Source organism: Gymnoscopelus microlampas (assembly GCF_963454915.1).
Source record: "Gymnoscopelus microlampas genome assembly, chromosome: 3".
Lineage (NCBI taxonomy): Eukaryota > Metazoa > Chordata > Actinopteri > Myctophiformes > Myctophidae > Gymnoscopelus > Gymnoscopelus microlampas.
This window is the reverse complement of record NC_139940.1, coordinates 11,760,782-11,777,560: the sequence shown is the minus strand read 5'-3', so window position 1 is coordinate 11,777,560 and position 16,779 is coordinate 11,760,782. Positions and strand designations below refer to the sequence as shown.

Genomic DNA, 16,779 nt, shown 5'->3' with positions numbered 1-16,779 from the left:
TGTTGCGACCTTGTGAAACAGTTATTTTAACTTTTTGTTTTGTTTTTGTCTTTTTACTTTTCGCTGTCATGCCCAAAATAGCGATTGATTATTATTAATCGATTATTTCGATTAACTGTTGCACCCCTATGTGTTAGTTGAGCAGAGTCGTGTGGGTGTTGTATGTCGGCGTCCATGCATCCTACTTTCATGCTGTTGGAATGCGGAAAGAGATTTTTTTCTTTAATCTTTGTACGCTTGTGTAAGTATATGTGTGTGTGTGTGTGTGAGAGAGAGAGTTTGCGTGTGCTGTGTGTGTGTGTGTGTGTGTGTGTGTGTGTGTGTGTGTGTGTGTGTGTGTGCCTGTTTGTCTTTGTGCGCCTCCGTTTGCAGGCCTGCCTGTCCGTCCGTTCATAGTGCATAGTGCCATTTTATTTGACATTTTAAAATCATGGTGTGTTTGTATTGTAATAACTCTCTCTGCTCCTTGGATATTCTCCCATCTCCTTCCACCTCCACACCCCCCCCCCCCCTCTCCAAATCACCTCCTCATTTCTCTTTTCAACATTATCCCTCCATCTGTTTGTCTCTGTCTCCTCCCCATGTCCTCCTGCCATGGTCCTGACCTCCTCACCACACCTCACTGTGTGTCTGTCCATCCTGTCTGCACCGCCCTGGTCCTTTTTGCTCTTCCTTCCTCTCTCCCTCCCTTCCTTCTTTCATTACTCCCTCCCTCTCTCTCTCCCTCCCTCCCTTCATTCCTTCTTTCCTCCCCCCTCCCTCCCATCCTTCCATCCTTCCATCCTTGCTGTCTCTTATCCTGCTTCCTCCCTGTTTCTGCCTCCACTGCATTGTCCCGCCGTTTTGCTTGTGTGGCTCCCTCCTCCCTGCCTTTGCCTCCTCTCCTCTCCTCTCCTCTCCTCTCCTCTCCTCTCCTCTCCTCTCCTCTCCTCTCCTCTCCTCTCCTCTCCTCTCCTCTCCTCTCCTCTCCTCCAGGTGTCTGTCTGTCAGGAGATGCTCACCGAGTTCAGAAACGCCGTCTCCTGTAAGAAAAGTTCCCGCTCTCGCCGCCGCCGGACCCTCAACGGCTCTGCGGCGCTGCGCCACCCGACCCGCATCGCCCTGGGGGCGCCGCGGCCCCTTCGCCTGGTTCGGGAAATGCGCCTCAGCAACGGCAAGCTCTACAGCGGCTCCGGGCCCCTGACGGGCGCGGCCGGGTCCGGGGGCAGCAGCAGCAGTGGCGGAGGAGGCGTAGGAGGCGGAGCGGGACCTTCAGACCTGGGCCCTGGGCCTCAGAGGCTCCTGGACGACCCCCTGGGGGCCAACGCCACCTCTCCTCCTCCCCCGGCCCCCACCCCGGTGATGCTGCCGTCCCGCGGCTGCACCCACGTGAGGATCTGCCAGGAGTGCCGGAGGATCCAGAGCCTGCGGCAGGGCACCAGTCTAGGCTCGGCCTCCACGAGGATACCCCCGTCCTCGGCGCCCCTGCCCCGGCTACCGCCGCCCCCGCCCCCGTCCTCCTCCAACACAGACAGCGAGGGTGGAGGGGGGCCCAGCCCCAGGCGGCTCCACCACAGCCCCCCGCCTCACACGCCCAGACCCATACCCCCTACACAGAGCAGCACCGCCACAGACCTGCTGGGAGACCAGGACTGAAGAAAGACCCCCGGGGCAAACGGGAGAGGGGAGCGCCAGGGCCCGAGGCAGGGAGGGGGACGTACAATATGAACTGCTCAGAGAAACACTAGACGTCTCTGTGGAATTTATGTGGGAACTGAAAGACAGGCAGATATGGAGGGGAGGGGACAGAAAATGAGATGAACTCTATGGAGGGCAGCCAGACACAGAATTCCCTTGAAAGGGGACGAGGAAAACCCAAACCTTTTCTCCAGCCGAGCATGAGTATCACTCTCAACTCTTGAGTTTTTCACTTTTCAGATGGCTGTCGTACAGTGTCTTCTTACCCACTGGTTCTCAACCTCTGGTCCCGGGGACCACCATGTAGTTCCATTTGTACACTCTCACAGTTATAAATGAATACTGAGGATTTTACAGTGTAGTTTGGGGTCCCAGAGATGATGAATTGTATCAGATGGGGGTCCGTGACCGAATGCATATCAAACTGGGGGTCCATGATATGAAAAGGGTTGAGAATCACTGTTCTTATCGGCCATGCTTAAAGACTAGTTTAAAGGATAAAGGAGTCATGTGTAGATGTACATGTTGAATCACGGCGGAGCTACTGGCTGATATGGACCCTCCCCTCTTTTCCCCGTATTCCTTTCCCCAACGTTTCACCCTACCATGTGATTGTACTTCACAATCAGACACAGACGTCTTGAGGCTAGCTGTCCCTCTCTGGACGTATAGCAAAAGGAGCCTTTGTGGAAGACATACAGTACACTGTTGTGATCTTAAAACGGCAACAAAAAAGACAGACAGAGAGATATCTTCCTGTTGTTGTTTTTTTTGTTTATTTTTGTTTTGTTTTGCTGTCTTTCTCGTTTTGTTACCATTGTTCTAAGTGGGAATTACAGAGAAAAATAAAGACCATTTGTGACAAGTGCGGTGGATTGTGACATGCTAGTACGGAATTGCGATCGAAAGCTAATGGTGTGGAAGAGATTTGTGTCCCTACCTTGCTCCTCCTATAGCTGCTTTTGACATAGCATTGGGTAATGTTGGGTAATGCTACAGGAAATGGCGTAAATATGGCAGAGCAGCGTCCTTTGAGTGTTTGCGTTATGTGTGTCGACGTGTGTGGGTATGCGTGCATAAATGTGTGTATGTCAGTCAGTAATTGCCCAACGTGAGAGACCACCCATGTGGCCTGTGATTGCACCATTCTCAACCCTGTGTGATTATCAGACAAACAGGCAGAGTGAGCGGGGGGCTTTGAAATGTGAAATGAATGTTCCTCGTTATCCTGTTTAACACTTGCCAAGCCATGACTCATTTCCCCCCCCCCCCCTCACCTCTGTTCACACAGCATTAAAAAGATAGAGACAGAGAGAGAGAGAGAGACAGACAGAGAGACAGAGAGACAGAGAGAGAGACAGAGAGAGAGAGAGAAGCAGAGAAGACGGAGTGGGGTTGCCACTGTATCTGAATGACAAATCCTTAATTGAACTACTTCCATTACTAGATTTGTCCTGGTCTGGTGATTCTGGGGCTTCTTTTAGCGGGCTTCATTAGAGTGCCAGCAGGGCTTCTCCCTCCCCTTGTTCTCTTCTCTTTAGCAGACAGACAGACTTGGCTGTCCACATTGGAGGCTGCTGCCAGAGTGGAGCACTCCACACGTCCCTCTAAATACCGTCTCCAACTAACCGATTTATGCTCTAGTTGTGCGCTGGGTGTCACGACTCTGAATAGCAGATCTACAAGCTTGTAGATCTACTATTCAGCCGTGAGCAACGATGTATCAAGACTCACTCGTGCTCAGTGACTGGGGGCGCGTAATGGGCGGACAACAAAAAAAGGCTTTGAGAGAAATGGATTTGGTTGAAATTAATAGGATTTTCACTCAGGCAGAGAGGGGAATCTGTTCCGTTTCTTAGATCTTGGTTCATTAATGATGTGCTTATAATGTTGTATGCAGTCGCTGGTTCAAAGCCAGTTTACTGTGCAATGGTTAAAAGTCCCCAGCGTGAATTTTCCTGCATCTTTTCTGCATTTTGCATATGATTCTCTGTCGAATGTTATACAGCGGAACCAAACAGGAATTATTCATATCTATCAAACTGCGCCACGATGAGGGCTTTCACAGGACTTATGTCCTGTGAAAAGAGAGGAAGATATATAGTTTTTCAAAGAAATTGCATATGGAGAAGGAGCAAAAACGACTAGTGCTTAGGCAATCATGTCTTACAAAGTGGGACTTTTATAATATAATGGCTACTTATGTTGCTGCTTCATTGGCTGTTAATAACCCCCTTGTCAGAGTTTGGGCTATCTGAGCTTGTGTGATGTCTGTTTGTATTTGCCGTATTTATCATGATATCTGTGTATGCTAAATATGTTAATTTAGGCAGGGGGGCACGGACATGGCCTTTGTCATTAAATTAGGCATTTTCCAATGAAAAGAAAGGATTGGTTTAGGCTCTGGTGTCCCATAAAATGAATGATAACAGTGTTTATGCTGTTTGTTTAAATGATTGATGTCAGCTGAATCAGGTCAGGATTTGACGTGACTCTTTAAGAACGCACGCACGCACGCACACAGACACACACACGCACACACACATTCATAGAGACACACACGAGACACACTTTTTTGTGTCATGTTGTTAACCCCGAGGTTCTATTGAAAATCATCTTCACATAGCCTCCAAGTCTTCTCTGCCTCATAGAAGACTTGATAGGCAAAAGCAGCATGTGGATGCACTGTTTTGGTTGTCTTGCAATGAAGAAATTATTTAAGAGGAAAAGAGAGAAAGAAAGCTAGTTCCAAAATACAGGAATAGCACCGGTACACCGTCAAATCCTGAGTTTTAATTTAACTTTGAGATGGGTCAATTTTTTACATTCTCAGGTTTAGATTAACCACATGAACTCTAATATAATTTAACCCGATCTACAGGCTCACAGTGGGTCATAACACGAGGGGGGTGTGATCTTGTATAGGCTATTTAGGGAAAAAAGGTGTAGACCTAGTATAGAGCCCTGGGGCACCCCGGTTAACAAAGTATAGGGTCGACGTTGTGAGCACTCAGGATTTTGCACTGTGTGAATGTCAGGGGGGCGGGAGGGTTACAAAACCAGAAGAATGGTCACTCAAACAAAAAGGAAACATTTTCTGTTTACATTTACGTTCTTTCCTTTGGTATTTTTTCATATTTCTATACTAGTGCTAAATGGATTATTAAAACAATGTTGATGAATATTATTATGATTAAATTGTTATTATTCCTACCAAAGAGAAGAAGTTCTTGACAGGAGATGTGTTGACAGATGGTGTCCATGAAGCTCTTCACAGAGGTCACTCTGTTGTTCTTCTAACATATTCTTTGAGTCACACATAAGGGATTTTGGGGCCGTGGCCAAGACCGCCATTGGTGCAAACAACACAGGTATCACCTTTGGGATTGCTAGACAGAACATATACATCGCGCAAAGCTATGGTTTAAGTATTGTAGTGCAGGTGCCTGCCTGCAACATGGAAAAAGAAGACACATTTTTTCTAGCTCCTAAGCCACAAAAAGTATCCAAATATACACCTTTATTTGCACCTGCGCACCTCCAACACAGTCATGTGACATTGAATCCCTTCCACTATTCGCACGTACTTTGGCATGACGTCACTGTAGCTAGAAGAATAATAGACCCACAAACTCCTTTTGGAATAATAATTAAAAACAAAAGCAATTCAGTCAAGTCCCGGGGTTGGCCTGCTGTCTCCTCTGTGCTCTGCCAGTCGGACAGACAGCTGTAGGCAAGGGTTTGATTAGCTGGGGAGATCCATGCTTTTGATATCTCCATCTGGTCATTAATTTTCATCACTGGTGAGGACACGTTTTATCCCTGCTTTTGATCACTATGAATTAAATTCCTTTAGGTGAAATGTATACTGTCTGATATATATAAATATGTGTGTGTATGTATGTGCACACACATACAGAAATCATAAGTGTTTGTTCATTAACAGTTGGCCCTGGTAACAGTGGTCTCCCCATCTCTCCCGATCTTTAAATATCAATATTATTATTTGAGGTTGGAATAAAACAATTATCCAATCAGGAGAGAGAACTCCACACCGATCATTTATCAGCTTCAGCGTTATAGTGTTCCAGTTCCATGTTTGTCTGCTCATTTCTTTGTTTCATCACTTCCAATTTCACTCGTTTATCCTGTATCCTGTACGAGTTCTCTTGCCTAATTTGATCCAAAATTGCTTTCTCGACCTGAAAATGTATTTTCTGTTTACTAAAGAGCTGGAGAGCTGGCGAGAACCCTACTGAACAAACACTCCGTAGCAATGATTGCTATTGGAATATCGAGCTATTTAAAAACTATTGCTTACACCCCCTTTAAATACTTTCCAAACCATTTGGTGGTTAAGAGGCCATGACTCACCACAGCATGTCATAACATTGTTGAGAAAAACAGGATTACAATGCTAGGATGACCACATAGTATAGACCAATAGGATGACCACATATAGACAATTACAAGTCACAATTTAAGCATTTAGCTTTTATCCAGTCAGTGGGACTTACAAGGTGCAAGATTGGAGTAAGTGACATACATAAATACAGCGCAAAGAAAACAATTTAATACAATGACTTTGTATCACTTTGTACTTTGATGTTTACCTGGTATGTTATAGACATCAAACCTAGCATCTGTCTAAACGACATACAGTACTATCTAAATAACATGGGCTACATAGCATCTGCAGACAAGCAAACAATGTACTGTATGTTTTCAAAATAACATGCATAGCATATTGAACAAGTAACCAGCATACAGTACATCTGGATATTATAATTAGCGTATTGAAAATAGAAAACAAGAAGTGATACAATGTGGTGAAAGCTGGATATGTGCCTTTGTGCCATTGAAGGACTTGTATTTTGTATTTTTGCTTGCAGTTATTTCTTTGTTTTTATTGTATTCTTTTATTGAGACAGTCGGAAAGGTAAGTTCAAGATACGTGGAGGCACAGTACACAGTATAAAATCACAATTAAAAACAGTTAATTTATCCATTTGAACTCTCAGAGTGTACAAATGTGACCAAATGGTTACGTTTGTACACTCTCAGAGTTAATTTACTGTAACACAGAGCAGTTTATAGTGCACGAATGCAAAGCCTGCTTGGATGCTATACTAGATAGAGTACGGTGTGTTTGTTGGCAAAGTGAGTGAGGCCGGACTGTATGTGGCAAGAAAGACTGCTGCAGAAACGCTTTCAAACGGAACTCTAATATTTGCATTGACAGTGACGTGACAGCGCTTTACCCCCCCCCAAAAAGGAAAAACAGAAGCAAAACTTCTTCAAACAAAAAAAGAAGAGAAAAACGGAAGCATAAGGGGAAATGCGGTACAGCTGCTTTCAATGCAGCTTGGAACTAGTAGTGGCACCCAGCGCTGAACTAGAGGCAAAGTGACACTGTGGGAGCCGCGGTGCCACCTATTTAGATGCACTGCGCCGCGACAGCTTAGCTAACAACACTGCAGAGCTCAAGACCCTGATGCTAGACAGGAGGGTGTGGAGGGCAGCGATTCAGGAGTCCTGAGTTAGTGTTGGCTATAGACTGCACTCCCGCATCGTATCATCGCAATGCAGCTTAAATGCACATGAACCATGACAGTGAACCAGTTTAAATGTCATGTTCACAGTGGAAGGTCCCTTGCAAATAGTTTATTTAGTAGTTAATTCAACTTCTAGACAATAATGGGGAGGCATAGGAAAAAGGCACCGGTGTCTGGGACTCAATCCAGTTAAGCATCCATAGACAGATGTTTTCATGTCTTTCTTCAAGAATAATATCAAAGTAAATGTATAGTACATTTTTGACTGATGCAAAAACATGTTTTTCATTACAGGCAATTCCAGCCGAGTTCCAGCGTTGACAGGCTTAGCACCATGTAATCATTATTAATCCCACTGATGTAGATATGGAAGTTCGAAATTCCCTTTATCTCCAACAGGCCGGATGGCAAAAAGGCCAGAGATTATGTTTGTGCTTCCCTGTCTCGCTCCCCACACTCCCAGTAGGTCAAGGAAGAACGTCTACCCTAATATTTTCAAATTGGCCTCATGGTGGTGCTATAACAGGCCGCTTCACATTTTGGCCCGCAACTCTTGAACCTTAGGTTGTACAGTAAAAGAAAAGTATAATAATTCCCTGGACTCCTTGGCTCATGATGCAACTCCCCACATGGGCCTCACCCATTTCCGCCTGATAAGATTGTCTATGTGTGTTCCGTGTGTGAAAAAAAAAGTTTTTCAAAACTCACACAAATTGGCACACCTTATTTTTTTGTACAGTAGTCATGTGATCAAGATATACCGGTATCTGTCAAGATTTTTCATATTTCATTCTGATTGGCAACGATTGTATTTAAAATGTTGTGGGAGGAGCCTGTTTTGCATAAAATACCATGAATCATGAACACAGCATGAAACTTTGCATGCACACTCCTAGTAGGCCAAGGAAGAACCGCCACCCCAATTTATTTCTTCTCTAATTGGCCTCATGTTGGTGCTATAAGCGGTTAGTGAACTTTGGGTAGCCAACTCTGGCTGGGAGAGACCTGTGCTGCAAGGAGCACACTTTTCTTGTTACTACAGACTATAGACGGTGCAGTCTATGAATGTAGAGCTACTTCTTTGTTGAAAGATTTATTTGTATGCTTTATTTCAGATAGGTCAGTGTAGAAAGACAGGAAACCAAGGCCAGAGGGAAAGACACGCAAGAGAAGGTGTAGGTTGGATTCAAACCTGAGTCCCTGCACTCACAAGAAGCATAATGGTCAGTACAATAACTGGCTCAGCCACCAGATACCCCGTAAAGCTACTTCTTTACCACTTGAGCGTACATCGCCTCCTCTTGTTCAGGGTGCTGGCACCCCACCCTAACCTGGGAGTATGTTGCTTCATCATTTTGTGGGGTTTCGCATTTGTGTTCGTCATCATTGGAATCGGCATCGATTCTGCGGCTGGCAAAGCAGGCCTTGGTGTCCATGTATACCAGATCCTACAGGGAGAGAGACAGACAGGGATAAGCAGACAGAGAGAAGGTGAGAGGGAGACAGAGAGACGGTGAGAGACAGACAAAGAGAAGGTGAGAGACAGACAGACAGAGAGAAATGGAGAGTCAGAGAGAGAGAGAGAGAGGAGGAGAGACAGCACAGAGAGGCAGAGTTGAAAAGATCAGTATTTAACTCATGACCTACAGTACTGCAATGTTTTATGATCACTCTATAAAAACAAGCACACCTCTTCTCTTAGAACCTTTGATGTCCTGGACACTTCCACCGTGGGGCGACCTGTACATGAGAGCAGCCACATCTTAATGAAAATAAATGTGACTAATGTTTGAAATATGTTGGAAATGGGCTGAAGAGGGACGTGTTAACTGTATGTGGAGAATATGCTTAAGCTCACCGGCGCTGACATTCTGGCTGTGCCTGAGTGAGGGAATGAACATCATTATGATTAGTTCCTCTGCACATACAGTGTTATCAGGCTAAGAATAGACAGGGAAGCTCCTCTATAAGCATGGTTTTATAAGCTACCAATTTATGCACACTGGCTCAACTACAGCAAAGCTACTGTCAAAATAAATGTAGTTTACTTAACTACGGCTACTCTACAGCTGCCTTTTAGTAATGGTCACATGGTGACTTGCAATAACATGCAACTGAAAATAGCTCAGCTCAGCCAAGAATGCTGCATATTTTAAGTACAGTTCGGGTCAACTCAACCTGGGAACCAATTTGAAGAAAAAAATGAAAATCTTGAATCACCTGTTTTGAGAGATTAGAATAAACATACTTTTTTATTTTTAACTCGTTTTTAACTCGTAATATTATTCCCAATCCCTCCAAAACTTTAAATGTGAAATAACTGAGAATGCTTTATCTGAACCAAGTTACATTTCAAACGGAACTGAAAGTTAAGAGAGTTCACTTCATCTCACATACTGATATTGTACAGTTTGTAACGCACACCAAACCACAAGTTAAATGTTTTAACACTGTTTTCACTCTTTATGTGGTTTGGGAACTACATAATGTTCTAACCAATTGAACCCTCGCATGACTATGTTATATAAAGGGTGAACCTTAAGCAGCAGGCGACCATTTGCAGAAAATAGCAGAGCTCACAATGCATCGCAAGTAGATGCGTTATTTTTGGCAAAGACATTTGGAGTATAGGGGGAAAAGGAGTGGATCTAGTATAGACGCCTGTGGTACACCGGTGGTCAATGTAGTAAATAGGATTTAAGTGGTTAATACTCACAACACCTGTTTTAGGTGGGGAAATGTTATAACCCAACTTAACATTACCCTGGTACACAATGCATATTGGGTTTTAAGCATACTATTGCACACAAACACACACACGTGCGCTCGCTCGCTTGCGTACGTACGAAAGCACCCACCCAGACACACGTGCACGCGTACATACCTCATTCTGATGACGAGGTATGCTATGGCTGCCATAACTATCAGCAACAGTATGACAGCCATCACTATCCCAATGACTATGCCTGTCGGTCGGCTCGGAGGACTCTCTGAGGACGGAGGACTCTCTGTCTCTGAGGACGGAGGACTCTCTGAGGAAAGAAACAACACAATGTTCTTCAAGCAGGACACGAGAACTAGGAAAATGTACTGTAGATGAATAATGACCAAAGGGTTTTCAATTTAATGGATCTTCAACGTTTTTCAGGCCAAGGACCCCTTGGTTGAGAACAGAGACGAAGCAGGGACCCCCACTACATATATTGTATAAAATTGTGTTTCATATCTATTTATTTTGTTATTTAGGTAAGTATTCCACAGGTTTTTCTTTTCCATGGGGTTGCCTTCAAGTGATGCTGCAGCTTTGATTACTTAATAGATTTGTTTAACAGCACTATGGTCAATGTTTTTGTTTACACATTATTTTTGCTAATAGTAAATTATGTTGGATTCATATTAATGTGTATTTTTAGATTTAAATGTTCTGGAAGAAATATTCCTATCACACAAAAATGTGGCAGAACCCCCAGCCTAGGGATCCAGTGTGGACCCACTGTTGAAGACCCATGTGATCAGAAACATGTCAAACAGCTCACATCTCATTCATGATGCCACGAGAAACACTGCAACATCAGTGCATTCTCACATTTGTTCTCACAATGTAACCTCTCATGACGCTGACTGCACCATTGGCACCAATAGCATGTTGCTAATAGTCATTTAGATTTTCTTTATAACACTGTTAACTGACCATCATAATAATAATAGTATCCTATTCATGTTGAACAGCCTCACCTTGAACAGTGAGCCTCACTGTTCCTTCAAAATTACCATCGGGAAAGGTTGTTAAAGTGCATGTAAACTCCCCTTTATCAGTCATCACCACATCTTCTATGATCAAGGAGAAGTCGTCTTTGGAACTGTTTGCAAACACCACTCTCTCCTTCAGAGTACTGTTATGAACACTTGGTCCAAACTTTGGATTAAAAACGATAATTTGAATTTCTTCTTTCTCTTCTCCGATTGGCTTCCGTGCCCACTGCATCTGAGTAACAACATGGCTGGAGCTTTCAGTGATGAACCAGCATGGCAGTGTCACATCATGGTCCAGGTATCCAGTCACTTTCTCATCGACTCTGACCACCTGCGCCTCAGTGACTGTAAATAAAGACAAAATTAAACAATAATAAATCAAAGCTGCTTGTGGACAGTGTTATGCTTCATCATAATCTCTAGAAAATTCTCAGGGGCGGAAACAAGTATCAACCAGGGAATAGAAAATACTGTGGAGCTCATATTTCTAAACATAATAAAGTGGTGAAAGCACATCAATCAGCTGATTAGTCAGTCTATCAAATACATACAAAGTAAAGGGCCCTCGCATGATAGTCTATGGGACCAGACCCCTATGGTCTATTAAGCAAATGACAGTATTGTACTACTACTATGTATGGGCTTATGAAACTATCTCTTTTTTTCACTACTTATTTCCACCCCTGGAGAAGATTTTTTTTTTAAAGAGAAGAAAAAGTATGACTAAGTCAGAGAAGCGGTCAATTATATCATCAACTTCATGTTGAAATGTGTTGTCCAGTAGGACATACCTGTATCTCACACTAAACAAAATAGCACTAAAAGTGTTTCATTGGCTCGTAATCATAAAGGAAGCTCTTTTGGTGCTACTGTTTATAACTCCAATCTTAAAAGTGCTTTAAGGCCCGAAGAGCCTATGGACTTCCTCTGGTCCTGACAGCCGCAACGCACGACTAACACAGCCCTGGGTAGGCCACCTGGCCTGGCAGAGATCAAACTGATTTATTTATAAATGTATTTACTGTATTTAAAATTATTGCACTTTAATTTCAGTGTTGTCACTGCTCACTACAACAACAACAAAAAACTTGAAGTTCAAGGTTTGTTTGGATTTTGTTGTTTTTGTCTTTTTGCTTTAACCATTTATATTTCTCAGGAAATAAAATAAGAAAGTTTTGTCTTACCTGTAGGCAGAATGATCAACGTCAAAAGCAAGAGAGAAAGTTGATAGCAGGTCCCCACTGCAAACATGTTTTTTGTGACTAAATAAAAAAATCAGAAATGTAAAAAAATCTACATAACAAGAACTGATTAACTACACATACTGTAGGCATTAGGCAATACTGTACGTCCCCAAAAGCCAGACACACTATTAACGGTAGACTCAAAAAAGAGAAGTCAAACCTACCAGTGGAGAAGTAAACAGAATTTGTCCATTCTAAATTTATGCTGAGGCATTGTGTCAGATGTTCTCTATTTTAAAGTAGCCTACAACATACTGTATAGGCTACAACTGAATAGTTTTTATCACCTAAGCTTATCACTTACCGGTACAACACTGACCTCATGTGGATCACTTTCACTTTATTGGCTAATTAATTTCACATACATTTTGCCTTGGTGTGTTGCTCACATAAAACGCAATATGAAAACAAAAATAATAAAACTAAAAAAGTGAGAGGAATGGGTCTTTCTTATATATCTCTGCTGTCCGGCAGAAATCAGCTAACTCCAAAATGTTCATTTTTCAGGAAACGACAAAAACAAAACAAAAAGTGGAGTTAGGAGGTTTTGTTCATCATTGATAAGAACTGCTAAATGGACCTCAAAGCTCACAATGAGGTTGGAGTTCAAAAGGGGGTGGAGCCTTGAGTCAGTAAAACCAGCTAACTTCACCCCCCTTTGGTGGATTTAGCTGGTTTAGCAGAACGTTTGAGGATCCAATGGAGCTTTTTAATACTTTTCATTGGTTCAATATTGTTTTAATCAACACACAGACGTAAAGGGTGTTCAACACTTAGTTAGCTGGTTTCTGCCGGACAGCAACGACATGAAAGATGTAAAGTCAAAATACACAAATAAGATACATGAACTTTTAACTGCCTTAATAGTATAGGGTAAAAGTAATTGTACATTAGATTAATCAATCGCCAGAGGATTCATGTACATTACACACTGTTTACATTACATGTACTGTAGGCCTATACATTTCTACATGTACTGTATGTGGTATTTACAACTTCACTAAAGGTGAATGGTTTTTCAATATCTAAAGTTGTTTTTGACTGCGGTTTTCAGATTGTAGAGGGAGAGAAAACCGAGGGCACGATGCCCTTGTTTTTCTGTCAAGTCACTATATGGTTTGACCCTGGGAAAATTGGATCATTCAAGGTTTTATATGATCCCTAGGATCATACAAATAACACAATACATCCTTAAATACTTCGGTTTAAATACAGGGGTTGAGATTTGGGTTCCTTGTCTCAGTGTCACACAACAAAGTGCGTATCTCTGCTTCTGACCATGCTATGTTCATACAATGTATGTCTATATATTGGTTATTTAGGGTGTTCTTTCACACACAACCATCAAATATGACCTGTTCTCATTGTATATTGGGGGTACCCGCCTGACAACTTTTCTTTTCTTTTTTGTTTATTTATTTTTGTTCTGTTTTAGAAAGATATATTTATTGAACTACAGATCAAAAATGTGAGAAAGCATCAGCAGTACACAACAGTATACTGTATCAATGATGATATGTCATCATACAGTATCAACTAGAAAAGTGTGCTCCTGGGAGCACAGGTCTCCGTCAGGCCGAGTTGCCTACCCAGGGCCCGCAAACTAACAGGCAGGGGCGAAAACTTAGTCTCCGGCCTTTGGCCGTCCAGCCTGGGTGAGACAATGGCCGTATAAAGGCCGCCTTCACCCATTTTCGACCTATCTTCATATAATTGGTCCTCACTAATGTTCATCGTAATATGCCACCATTTTTGACGACTTACTCTGTGTCTCAGAGGAGGGCTCATCGATGGGGAATCTAAGCTAATAGAAACCACAGGCTTTCTATTCCTGGAAAATCAGCATGCTATAATAGAAGTAAAAAATAAAGCCTGTCAACAGAACCTACTGTAGCAAGTTCACACTTTTGAGCGTTACTTGCATAATGTCCTATACTGTATGTAAACCACACTCCGCACCCACATATGTCTGAGAAATGTTTACATTTCCTTCCTCTAGCTATTTTTGTGTCTTTTGTACTCTGGTTTTAAAAAGAAACATGGAGACTGCCATGATCAACAAAAACTTTTTAACTTACCGGGATGAGAAAACAAAACAACCTAACCTACAGACATTGTATTGAATGAGAGCAGGGTGGAGAGCAACTGTGGTTCAGCAAGACCGATATTTAAATAAGAGAAGAGCAATTTCTTTAATGAAAGCAAACAGGCAGGTGCTCGAGCACAGGTTGGCTCCTACTGTATGCGTGCACCTGATGAAGGCCCTGCATGCTACACAGGTCACAGGTTAACCTGCATGCTACACAGGGACTAGGGAGTCACTCATAAATTGTCAGATGTCATGAAAGCTGTGAAGAACACATTGCTCTACTTCCCCATTCTGAAGTTTGATAGATTTCACACGGAACAGTGTTGCCACGCATGTTGAAATGATGTGTCTACTCTAGTCAGGAGTTTTTACTCCTCCAAAACTGCACCGAGCTGGCTGACAATTTCAATGACGATCAAAATCTGGGTTGTGAGCTGAACAGAATTTAAAGGTTCTATGCAAGGCCACAATGCACGCGCCATTCACGTTTCTGTTTGACAGAATGGAAAGCATTCTAAAAAATATGAATATACAATATGGGTTCCCTGCTTCATCTCTCTATCAGCTAAGGGGTCCTTGGCCCGAAAAACAGACCCCTGATCCACATAAAAGCGGAAATACTTCATCCAGGCACGCAAACCTATCCATATATCCACCATTCTTTTTGTTTTTTGTTTCAACTCAAAACAAAACACACAGTAATGGCGGCAGCAGGAGAAGAACGCGCTGAGTCTGATCATCATCTGAACACCCATGGCCGTAGCTGAAGTCCATGTTAGGGAGAACGCACACACAGACATAAAAAAAACATACATTTTCGAATGCTTACTGTGTTTACCGAAGACAAACTACATCGCTTACAAGGTTCTATGAATTCATTGTGAAAACATTACAGCAATGCATTGATATATATAAAAAATAAACTTTACTGAGCTACTTTTACTTTTAGTGAGTATATTTGACCATTTGTATCTGTACTTTTACTCAAGTACTGGGGTTGAGTACTTCGTCAACCACTGGGAAATGGTAAATGGACTGTATTTATATAGTAACTCTCTAGTCTTTCCTAGGGAGCCTGGGATTGGAATCTGGACTGACAGACAGACAGACAGACACACTACATGTGCTGTTGTCTATGGTAGAGGTGAGTCTGTCTGTCTGTCTGTCTGTCTGTCTGTCTGTCTGTCTGTCTGTCTGTCTGTCTGTCTGTCTGTCTGTCTGTCTGTCTGTCTGTCTGTCTGTCTGGCGTGCGTGCGTGTGTGTGTGTGTGTACTTTTTAATGACGTTGTCCAAGGCAGAGGTGTGTGTGTGTGTGTGTGTGTGTGTGTGTGTGTGTGTGTGTGTGTGTGTGTGTGTGTGTGTGTGTGTGTGTGTGTGTGTGTGTGTGTGTGTGTGTGTGTGTGTGTGTGTGTGTGTGTGTGTGTGTTTGTGTTTGTTTTAATGAGTGATTCAAACCCTTTGTTAATGTACTTGGCAAACTTAACTGCTGTTCGGACGCCATCTAGTGTCCATTAGCAGACACTACATGTGATGTTGAGAAGTAATACACACATGAAGGCGCATTTAATTTACAAACATGGAAATCTGAAATGAATCACCTGACAGGCGTGCAAATCAAGCTTCAGTTATGCTTATTAGGGTGAATTTAACTGTAACAATATCTAGAGGACGGACTGCCCCACCCCCAGCTATTCATTTCAATGAAAGTTGCTCACAAGCGCATGAAGCACCCAGAACTACCTCTACTTCCTGTATTGGCTCCAATATTGGCTCCAATATCGGAGCCAATAGCAGTGGCGTTCCCAGAAATTACATTTAGGGCAGGCGAGATTTTTTCTCTACCTACCCCCCCCCCCCCCCCCCCCTCCGAAGGGGCGGGGGGGGGGGGGTACTCGGGGAAAAAATCTTGGGGGAAACAAGTTAACAACGCAACACTGACTACAAAACTGAAAAACGTTAATAAAAACAATATGCAAGTATAATCAATCAATTATTCAGCAGTGGTTTCTTCATGTTGTAGTTTAATGGTTCAAGCTGCTCTCATACTCAGAGCCCCTTTTATGTCTGGTGAGTACAGGTGATGGCCCAGACACCCCCACCCCTGGCACTCCTGGCACCCCATGAAGATAAAGGCAAACATTTGCATCACTATAGTATAGGCGACGTCGCTCTGCTGTTTGGATACGGTAGTGATTAGCTGCCTGCCCGCGTGAATGGACGAGGTCAGACGGCCACTATTCTCTTTGGATTTTTTTCACTGCCTGTTTTTCAGTCTTTTACTTTATTTTCTAGGGGAGGCTAGATTTTAGTTGGGCAGGCGGCCGCCTGCCCTGCCTCTATGGTGGGTACGCCACTGGCCAATAGTAGAGCAGACGCACTAGCGTCCTAAATGCAGAAGTCCTGCAACACCAGATTTGGCCACCAGGCTTCAGTAGCTTCAATAATCCTCCGTGGTTCTGGG

General features: G+C 43.1%; 2 protein-coding genes across 5 annotated transcripts in view; one reads left to right on the top strand and one right to left on the bottom strand.

Annotated features, from left to right (window-relative positions):
- Window positions 1-1,635, top strand: part of grik5 (glutamate receptor, ionotropic, kainate 5) — a gene marked incomplete at its 3' end in the record, with an annotated part of 104,079 nt that extends 102,444 nt beyond the window's left edge. For both annotated transcript variants that reach the window (XM_084053281.1, XM_084053280.1), the window contains exon 19: window positions 976-1,635. In XM_084053281.1, the coding sequence (XP_083909407.1) occupies window positions 976-1,635 (660 nt within the window). The remainder of the gene's footprint in view (window positions 1-975) is intronic.
- A 4,549-nt stretch (window positions 1,636-6,184) lies between these two features.
- LOC311042271 (myelin protein P0-like) lies at window positions 6,185-12,317 on the bottom strand. 3 transcript variants are annotated; one of them, XM_084052911.1, is made up of 6 exons: window positions 12,170-12,317; window positions 10,968-11,330; window positions 10,117-10,264; window positions 9,091-9,113; window positions 8,923-8,972; window positions 6,185-8,680 (listed from the first exon to the last, which is right to left on the bottom strand). In XM_084052911.1, exons 1-6 carry the CDS (start codon window positions 12,234-12,236, stop codon window positions 8,498-8,500), a joined length of 834 nt encoding a protein of 277 aa, XP_083909037.1. In that variant the 5' UTR covers window positions 12,237-12,317; the 3' UTR covers window positions 6,185-8,497. The 3 variants fall into 3 exon arrangements, with proteins under 3 accessions (XP_083909037.1, XP_083909038.1, XP_083909039.1); XM_084052912.1 differs by having other exon boundaries at window positions 10,117-10,240; XM_084052913.1 differs by having other exon boundaries at window positions 10,117-10,222.
- Window positions 12,318-16,779: the final 4,462 nt, after the last annotated feature.

What these genes read in the sequence shown, in the direction of transcription:
- LOC311042271 (XM_084052911.1), bottom strand. Translation starts at nt 12,236, where the DNA reads ATGTTTGCAGTGGGGACCTGCTATCAACTTTCTCTCTTGCTTTTGACG. An exon ending in GTTGATCATTCTGCCTACAG is followed by an intron (nt 11,331 to 12,169) that starts GTAAGACAAAAC and finishes CTTTATTTACAG; the next exon opens with TCACTGAGGCGCAGGTGGTC. An exon ending in CAAAGGTTCTAAGAGAAGAG is followed by an intron (nt 8,681 to 8,922) that starts GTGTGCTTGTTT and finishes CTCTCCCTGTAG; the next exon opens with GATCTGGTATACATGGACAC.